This window comes from Mastomys coucha, unplaced genomic scaffold (assembly GCF_008632895.1).
Source record: "Mastomys coucha isolate ucsf_1 unplaced genomic scaffold, UCSF_Mcou_1 pScaffold22, whole genome shotgun sequence".
Taxonomy (NCBI): domain Eukaryota; kingdom Metazoa; phylum Chordata; class Mammalia; order Rodentia; family Muridae; genus Mastomys; species Mastomys coucha.
The window spans coordinates 116,596,544-116,606,316 of NW_022196905.1; the positions used below are offsets into that span (position 1 = coordinate 116,596,544).

The 9,773-nt window shown below is 42.7% G+C and overlaps 1 protein-coding gene across 2 annotated transcripts in view; it reads left to right on the top strand.

Annotated features, from left to right (window-relative positions):
• Rnf34 (ring finger protein 34) overlaps nt 1-7,118 on the top strand; it is an 18,638-nt gene extending 11,520 nt beyond the window's left edge. For both annotated transcript variants that reach the window (XM_031337800.1, XM_031337799.1), the window contains 5 exons: nt 900-1,118; nt 3,136-3,543; nt 4,669-4,776; nt 5,000-5,201; nt 6,174-7,118. In XM_031337800.1, the coding sequence (XP_031193660.1) occupies nt 915-1,118; nt 3,136-3,543; nt 4,669-4,776; nt 5,000-5,201; nt 6,174-6,364 (1,113 nt within the window). In that variant the 5' untranslated portion in view covers nt 900-914 and the 3' untranslated portion in view covers nt 6,365-7,118. The remainder of the gene's footprint in view (nt 1-899; nt 1,119-3,135; nt 3,544-4,668; nt 4,777-4,999; nt 5,202-6,173) is intronic.
• Nucleotides 7,119-9,773: the final 2,655 nt, after the last annotated feature.

Genomic DNA, 9,773 nt, shown 5'->3' on the forward strand with positions numbered 1-9,773 from the left:
AACTCACTCTGTAGACCAGGCTGGCCTCGAACTCAGAGATCTGCCTGTCTCTGCCTCCCAAGTGCTGGATTAAAGACATGTGCCACCACTGCCCGGCAATTTGTTTTTTTGGGTTTTTTTTTTGTAAACCTTTTACCATGTATCTTTTGTTTGGAAATGACAGAAAATTATCTTTCTAAATGACTTGAAATGTTGGTAACTTGAATGTTAATAATATATCTTTTATACACCTGAAGTAGTTGTCATCTCTGAGGCTTAATACCTCTGTCTGCTAACCTAGGCCTAGTCTTGGCAGTTTCTAGCCTCTGTACAGTCTTATCTAGGCCTAGAAGGTTTTCAGCTTCTAAGACTGACTGCCGTATAAGATCATCCTTTCTAGTTCTTTCTGAGCTCTGGCTAGCTTATTCAACTCAGCTGTTCTGGCTCAAACTCCTCTCCAAGCTGACTGATGCAATCTGGCTTCTCTCTCACCAGCCTGGTCTACATAGTGAGTTCCAGGACAGCCAGAGCTATGTAGAGAGACCCTGCCTAAAATAGAGACACAGACAGATATAGATTGGTAGACGGATGGATAGATGAAGAAATGAAAAGATAAGTAGATAGACAGAGATAGGTAAATGAGAGAGTAAATGAATAAAAGCCACCCCTCCTGGCCTACCTTATTTTCTGTGTTTGGATGTTGTGCTTGCATGTATAGCTGTGTACCACATGTGTGCCTAGTTCTCTAGGAGGCTAGAAGAGAGCATCAGGGACTGGACGGAGTTACAGATGGTTGTGAGCCATCTTGTGGGTGCTGGGATTTAAACTTGTGTCCTCTGGAAGTTCAGTGTTCCTAACCTGAGTCATCACTCCAGCCCCTCTGCTTGGCTTTAAATGGTGGCCTGTATGTTTCCTTTCAGGCGGGTGCTACTTCTATGTGGGCTTCATGCTGTGGGCTGCTGAATGAAGTCATGGGAACTGGAGCTGTCCGAGGCCAGCAGGCGGGATTTCCAGGAAGCACTGGCCCATTCAGATTTACACCGAGCTCTGACTTCCCCTCCTACCCACCAGCAGCTACTGAAGGACCCAATATAGTTTGCAAAGCCTGTGGACTTTCATTTTCAGTCTTTAGAAAGAAGGTGAGTTGGATCAAATACTGCATACAAGTAACACATAGGAGGAAAAAGATCTTAGTTCTTTTTTTTTCCCCCGTGGTTTCTCAAGACAGGGTTTCTTTATGTAACAGCCCTGGCTGTTCTAGAACTATTCACTTTGTAGACCAGACTGACCTTGAACTCAGAGATCCACCTCTCTGCCTCCAGAGTGCTGGGATCAAAGGTGTGCTCCACCTTTGGCTTGTACATTATGTTCAATAGACAGTCCATTTAATAAAAATATTAAAAAGTTAGTCCCATTTGGGAAACTACACAGTAAGATTCTAACTCTGTCACGTTTTCCTAGTAGTCCTTGCTGCTTTTCCCGTGCTGCGTTGATCTTTGCTTCTGAAACCTCATTCCCGATGACACTCTCTTTTGAAGCAAGAGACTTAAGTGCTGTGCAGTTTTGTTTAATTTGCTGCACTGCTGTGCAGTGATCATTTATTATAGCCAGGTACCATGTTTTAAAAATATTTAACTTTGTCTCCTGCAGAGCTTGTCATGAAGGTTAAGGCCTTATGTATGCTAGCAAATGCCCCCTCTCCCACTCCACAGCCCAGTATAGCTCCCTAGCCTATTCTTGACCATGTTCTTTCATTAGTTTTTTAAATGTATCTTAGGTTGACTTCAAACTCCTAGCTGACCTCTGCCTCCCAAGTACTATATTATAGCATGAGACATCACACCTAAATCCTGACTGTATTCTTTAAAAAGAATGTATGTGTATGCATGCCACTTGAGTGGGGGTGCCTTCAGAAGCCATGAGAGGGTCTTGAATCCCCTGGATCTGGAGTTACAGGCAGTTGTAAGCTACCCAACATGGGGGTTGCGAAGCAAACAAAGGCTCTCCAAGATCAGGAATCGTCACATTTAACTTCTGAGCTGTCTCCGGCTCTCTGACCATCTCTCCTTTTTTTATGGTTATGTGTGAGTTTCTGAGTGGATCTAGCATGTGTGCAGATGCCTGAGGAGGTCAGAGAGCACCAGCTATCCTGACATTAGAGTTCTAGGCACTTGTGACCTATCAGACATGGGTGCTGAGAACTAGATTTGGGTCCTCTAGAAGCTTGTGCTTTTAACCACTGTGCTATCTTGCCCTGGGATTTTTTTTTTTTGTTTTGTTTTGTTTTGATTTTTTTTTGGTTTTTTGAGACAGGGTTTCTCTGTATAGCTCTTGCTGTCCTGGAGCCCTGGGATTTTTTTTCAGTTTTAAAGAAGGAAGTTGGATGTCATTGGCTCATATCTGTACCTCAGCAGTGGGGAGTCTAAGATAAGGGCATTGCTGCTAGTTCAAGGCCAGCCTAGGCTACATAGAGTGTTCAGTTTGAGCTACAGTAAGAGAAGCTTTTGAGGGGGTGGGAAATGTAATGAATAATTAGTGTTTATGGAGGTTTTACATAAAGCACTTACCCTAAAACTTTAATGGGGCATCTTGTAGTTTGATCAGTGTGGTCTCTTAAAGTGTTAGCTTATGGGAGCCGTGCATTGCACAGAACTGGACATACCTGAGTGTTCTCTTAAAGATTCTCTTCTGAGATGGCTTACAGTGTAATTGGGCTATGCTGGGTACAGATTTCTGCACTAGTGGGTCTTCTCTGTCCTTGGGTCGAGCTGGAAGAGGTCAGTTTCCTTTTTGTATTGAGCTTTTTTCCTCTTCATTGCTGGGGAAATTATCCACATAGGAAAAGACCAGGAGGAGTGCTTGTGGCTGTGCTCTGTTTGTTCCATGCGGTTCAAGGCAGCACTGTTCTGCTAATTACATGTTTATGCCAAGGGGTGGAAACATTTTAATTCATTAACACAAGAGCATGTATTTTTCTTAAAAGTGCTGTATTTGAAATTGTGAGACTCTTAAGCTGCCCTAGCAGGGACTGGTTCTGTGAGAATAGTCTGCTGCTTGAGTACTTCATATAAAGCAAGGTTTCGGGTTTAATAAAGGACAACCGAAGAGAGTGTTTGCATAATGGTTTAAGTGTTATGTCATCTCCTCTGTCCTCAGCATGTCTGCTGTGACTGCAAGAAGGACTTCTGCTCCTTTTGCTCAGTCTCACAAGAAAACCTCCGTAGATGCTCTACTTGTCACCTACTACAAGAGACGGCCTTCCAGCGCCCTCAGTTGATGCGACTAAAAGTGAAGGACCTGCGGCAGTATCTCCTCCTCAGAAACATACCAACCGACACTTGTCGTGAGAAGGAAGACTTGGTGGATCTAGTACTATGTCATCGTGGACTAGGCTCAGGGGATGAGCTGGACTCAAGTAGCCTGAATTCCTCAAGGTCCCAGACTTCTAGTTTTTTTACACAATCCTTTTTTTCAAATTATACACCCCCCTCTGCTACTGTGTCCTCCTTCCAGGGAGAGCTCATGGACAGAGATGGCGCCTTCAGATCAGAAGTTCTGGCACAGGTAGGGTGGTGTGGATTGATGACCCCAAGTGCCTAGGGTGCTCACTCTTGGCCATACATGGTCAGGATCTTTTAGTGCTGACCATGTAGAGTAGAGATTCCATCCCCAGCTGAAGGCATCTGCACGCCTGCCTGATGCATATATAGCCTTGGTGCTTAGGTGCTAGTGCCTGGAATCCAGTCTGAAGTAGCTCATGAGTTTCTTGTCCATATTAAATAACTTGCAATTAACTGTTGAAGTAATAAGCAAAAGTATCAGTGACCACAGAAACATCAGCAGTTAGCTCAGTGACCATATTACCTTGTTGGAGGGAACTTGTTCTGATTTGGTTTTATTTATTTTGAGACAGGGTCTGTAGCCTCAAGGGCCCTATATAGCCAACGATGACCTTAAAGTAAGAGGATGTGTGTGTCTGCGCAGGAGTGTATGATTTTCTCCTGAGAATTTCATAATCATATAAACATACACTGACTTATACCTTGGGTACCATTTGGGGAAGATGTGGGCAGCACAGTGCTGCAGTGTGGTACCTGTGGGGTAAACTGTGATACTGGAAGCAGCCTAGACTATTGTATGCTATGGTCAAAAGATGTCATTAAGGATGGCGGTGTACACCTACAATTCCAACAATGAGAATGTGGAGGCAGGAAGGAGATGAGTTCTTCTAGCCCAGGCTGTACATCGTGTCTTAAACGAGAAAGTATGTAAAAGATATAAAGAAGGCATATAATCTGAAATGGAAGGAATGTCTGTTTTCCTAAAGAGAACTATTTACTAGGGATTTTTTAAAATATTGATTTCTTGTATGTGTATGTGACTGTTTGCATGTACTCGTGCCCTGGTAGGCATGTCAAATTCATGTGTGCTCTGTAGAGTTCAGAAGGGGGCATTGAGTCCTCCTAGATTGGAGTTAAAGATGGTTGTGATCTGCCACGTAGGTGCTGGGAACTAAACCTAGGTGGTCTGCAGAACAGAGCAGTAAGTGGTCTTAACTGCCGAGCCATCTCTCCAGCCCTAGTACTCTTTTTTTTTTTCTTTTTTTCCTTTTTAAGGCACGGTCTCACTATGTGGTTGGTAATTAGAAAAACTTGATTACTAATATAATTGGATCTGTCATGTATGTAGGTACAAAGTGAAATAGCTTCAGCAAACACAGATGATGATGATGATGACGATGATGATGATGACGATGATGAAGATGATGATGATGAACAAGAGGAGGAGGAGGAACAGGTGAAATTCCTTTAAAGTTGCTTTCCCTGATGAATGCTTATGGCAGAAAGGAAAGATGCAGGACTTGCTTTAGGCTAGCACAGTGCTTCCTTTAGGGCACATGTGTTAAAACACACTTCTGGCAGCGGAGAAATCTGCAGGGGGTACCCAGGGCCACAGGGACCAATGGAGGCCAGGCAGTTTGGGCTTATGGGAACAAAGGTAACAGATATTCTGATTTCAGAACCCCGGGCTCTCTAAGAAGAAAGTGAGAGCTTCCCTGTCGGACCTGTCAAGCCTTGAAGAGGTAGAAGGGATGAGCGTGCGCCAGCTGAAGGAGATCCTGGCTCGGAATTTTGTCAACTATTCTGGCTGTTGTGAAAAATGGGAGCTGGTAGAGAAAGTCAACCGGCTGTACAAAGAGAATGAAGAAAACCAAAAGTCATGTGAGTTTATTTTTCCAGATATCCTTATTCTTATTTATTTCATTAAAAGTCCCTTTTAATGAGATGAGTCTTGCATCTTTTTTTTTTTTAAAGAGGATTAGGTAATATGCAGATAAAGATCTCATGTCAGAGGTATCTAGAGAGAGATAAGAGATCTTTTTTTTTAAATATATTTTTTTAAAGATTTATTTATTATTATAAATGAGTACACTGTAGCTGTCTTCAGATGCACCAGAAGAGGGCACCAGATTTCTTTATGAGTGGTTGTGAGCCACCATGTGGTTGCTGGGATTTGAACTCATGACCTTTAGAAGAGCAGACGGTGCTCTTACCCACTGAGCCATCTCACCAGCCCATGCTATTGGTCTTAAGACCACAAAATAAAGTCTCGTGCATCTTTATGGCCAAACATCTAGAACAACTGAGCTAAATGTCCACTAGTGGCCCAACTACTGAGTGGCACATATTTGGAAGGTCTCCTGTGCCCAAGCCTCAAATTCACTCTGTATTTGAAGATTACCTTAAATGTGTGATCCTCTTGCCTCTACCTCCCCAAGTGCCAGGATTATAGGTGCGTATTTTATACTTGGTTTATGCAGTGCTGGGAATCAAACCCAAGACACACAAGCTAGGTGGGTACTGTATCAGTTGAGCTATACCCCCAGCCACTGTCTCTTCTAAATACAGAATAAATATATCCACATTATAAACTCCTAATACATCATGACGTAAAACAGCAATAAGTAGCCAACATTTATTGAACATTTTTTTAGCTGGCCCCAAGGCACATACTTGTTCACAGAACCCTGAATTAGAAGTCATGAAGAGATTAAGGGACTACTCTTTGCATAGCACTGGGATGGTACCTGGGCCTGTGGTGGGCTCAGAAGATGGCTGTTTGGCTGTGAGCAGGCAGCAAGGCCAGCAGCTGCGTCCAGGGCCCTTAGCTCAGCTTTCTTGATTTCCTTTCAGATGGCGAGCGGATGCAGCTTCAGGATGAGGAGGATGACAGCCTGTGCCGCATCTGCATGGATGCGGTCATTGACTGTGTCCTGCTGGAGTGTGGGCACATGGTCACCTGCACCAAGTGTGGCAAGCGCATGAGTGAGTGTCCCATCTGCAGGCAGTATGTGGTTCGAGCTGTGCATGTTTTTAAGTCATGAAGTTGAGGCCCCATGCAGTAGGACACTCACATGATGTTACCCCAAACATTTCAGTGCACTAAAGGGACTGGAAAGTTAACTGTTCTAAGGCAAAAGCTATTTTCAAAAAGTATTCTCATTACTAACTGGGGACAGAAAGTTAATCCCAAGTTGAAGAAACCCTGGCCAGTGCCATAGGCCCATCTTCCTGTGGACACATGGCTTTCCCAGGTTCATAGGCCCATCTACTTGTGGACACACGGCCTTCCCAGGTTCTGCTGGGTTTTATCACTTGTCGCCCCTGAGCAAACTGTTCAGTGTGGATATGGAGGCCACTCGCCTGTTGCTTACTTTACCTGTGTTTGAAAGTTTTGTTTCCTTTGAAATGAACTCACTATTCCTGCCTGGGCTAGTGTGGACGCTCCTGAGCTGTGACTGCTCTGAGCGTTCACCTGATGAGCCATGTATATTTTAAATGCTAATATTTAATGAATGTAAGTTTCAACATTGTTGCTATTTCTGCATTTAAACATAATTGGGAGACAATTGACATTCTATAGTCAACTGCCAGGGCCTTAGACTAAATATGTCCATTTTTGTTCGGGTACAGCTTTTAATAGCAAGGGCTGCATCTAGCTTCTTATCTTAGAAGTGTATGTGTGCTAAATTCTTTATTAACATGTAATCAATTTACAATGTTTTGTATAGTGAAGGTGTATTTTTAGTGCTACCTGCTAGTAATTTCAACTTTAGGAATAAAATTAAATTAAAAGGCTGCTGTAGTTTAATATTATTTCCCTACATTTCAAACTTACTTGCACATAGCATGAACAGGCATCAAGATCCTGGTCTAGCACCTCTCTTCAGAAGAGATGTGAACACCTTCAGAGACCATCTTTGCTGCTCATCATAGTTGTGTTTACTGTGACGGGTGTGTTAGGTGCTTTATGAAGCGACCCTACTATCATTCTAAAATAGATACTGCCTCATTTGGATGGAGACAGAAGTCTCTTGAGAAGTTAAAAGCTTTATCTAAAATCTTAGCTAACAAGTAACTAGTTCTTTTTCTCTCTCTATTTATATATTGGACTAAGAGTATAGCTGATGGCTAGAGATTATACTGTTTTTAGTAGCCCCATGCACATCACAGCACTGGGATGGTGGAGGGGACAGACAACAGACTTTAAGTTCAGGGCATACAGCAAATGAGAACTTGAGATCAATAGCTTACACAGAAGGGTCAGCTTTCTCTTCAGTTGAGAACTTTACATTGTATAAGGTATTTTAAGTCATCTGGATATGATATGAATTATGCAGATTAAGTCATCTGCAAATACTATACCATGCATGTGGCTTAAGCATGCTAGATTTTAGGGCAGGGGGTTCTTAATGCCAGTCCATGGTAAATACCAGGGATGGCTGTTTTGTTTTTTGTTTTTTTTTTTTTTTTAAGCAGAGGGTAACTTTTTCTGCAAGCCGCATATTTTACTGGCATGCCAGAACAGTTATACTATAACAGGCAATACGTCAAATGGAGAAGGTTCTAAAAGTTCACAGCAGAACAGAATGAAGTCTTGTTTTTGTCTTCACGTAGAAAAGAATATAATTTGAGCACATTGTATCTCCCTCTGCAGACATCAGGTTCTCTTGATCCACTGGTGCCTCACTTTTGTTTGGAAGCTCTAGATTGACCATAACAGGTTTGGTCTTTCCACGACTAGCCATGGTAAAGCTCCACCTTGGAGCACCTTTTTGAAACATGTGGTTTAGGTTGTCCTCATCTGAAGCTTGTTTAAAGCTATAGAGAGGGCAGTTGAGATGGCTCTGTAGGTAAAGGCACTTGCCATGATCCTCAAGACTAGAACTGGATTATCAGCTTCCATATGTAGTCCTTGGACTTACCCATGTAAGCCAAGGTCCATAAACATCACATATACAAATGTAACAAAAAACCTACAGAGACTATAAATTTGTTTTGGGATGTAATCTTCCTTGGTGGTTCAGTAATCCTTGAGAGGTGTTACTAGATGGAGGTACATTGTATCTTTGCTCTGCTGTTCGCCTATAGTAGTGTGAAGCCAGGTTCTTACCAGGCACTGCTTGTGTGGAAAAAAATTGCCCTGAAGGTAGTTCTTAGGGGAGAAGATGACTTTTCTTTTTTTGAGACAGGGTTTCTCTATGTAGCTGGCTGGCCTCAGAAATCTGCCTGCCTCTGCCTCCCAAGTGCTGGGATTAAAGGTGTGCGCCACCACTGCCCAGCTGCTTTATAAATCTTACTGCAAAAATTAGAAATGCAATTACTTAAAACCCAGTATTTGATTCACATTATATAGAGAATAGATTTTTTGAAGAAGACTTTTCTAAATAGCAGGGTGCAGCTCTCTCATTTGGAGGTTCAGAGAAGTAAAACTAACACAAAAATGGCCTTTGCATCTCTGCAACAAACAAGTGTGTTGTTAAGTTACTCCTCAGAGTTAAACACAGAAGCCACTGTTCCTAGAATTTGAGAAAAAAGATTTTGGACTTAAATAAACTTTCAGAAGAGTGTAATGCTACATAGGCCTGTGTGAGATGGTGGGACTTGTTGGGGAGGGATATTGTTGCAGGAGGTGAGTACCTGAAGGTGTACTCAGTCATTCCCAGTGTGCCTCTCTCTGCCTCCCACTTGTGGATTGGTTAAGATATACAAGCTCTGGGCTGACGAGATGGCTCAGGGGGTAAGAACACTGGCTGTTCTTCCTGAGTTCGGATCTCAGCAACCACATGGTGGCTTACAACCATCCATAATGAGCTCTGACACCCTTTTCTAATGTCTGAAGACAACTACAGTGAATTACGCCAGAGTGAGCGGGGCCAGCAGAGGTCCTGAGTTCAGTTCCCAGCAACCACACACACACACACACACACACACACACACACACACACACACACACACACACACGATAGCTCACGGCCATCTGTACAGCTACAGTGTACTCATACACATAAAAAAGATATACAAGCTCTCAGCTGCTGCTATGGCTGTGTACCTCTCTCCACCTACATAAATCTTAACCCTTTGGAACAGTGAGCTCAATTAAACTTTCTTTTATAAGTTGCCTTGGTAGTTTATCACAGCAGTACCAGAGTAAGATAGACAGTGGCCACGCATAGAAATTGCTTTTGTACAGGTATAGTAGATGTACAGACAGCAGGTGAGCCATTGCTCCTAATATCCACTGGTGGCCCTCATTGTAGTATTGTTTCTTCCCATTACCTTTATTGGTTAGAAACAACCCTCTTTCTGTAGGAGAAAATCATGTGTCTCGGGACTGCTGTATTTCTCAGATGGCAGAGAAATTACATTTACCCTGGATATTCCAATTACATTTTAACCCTCTCATAAAACAGAAACCCTCAAACACGAAGTGGATTTTTTTTTTTTTTTTAA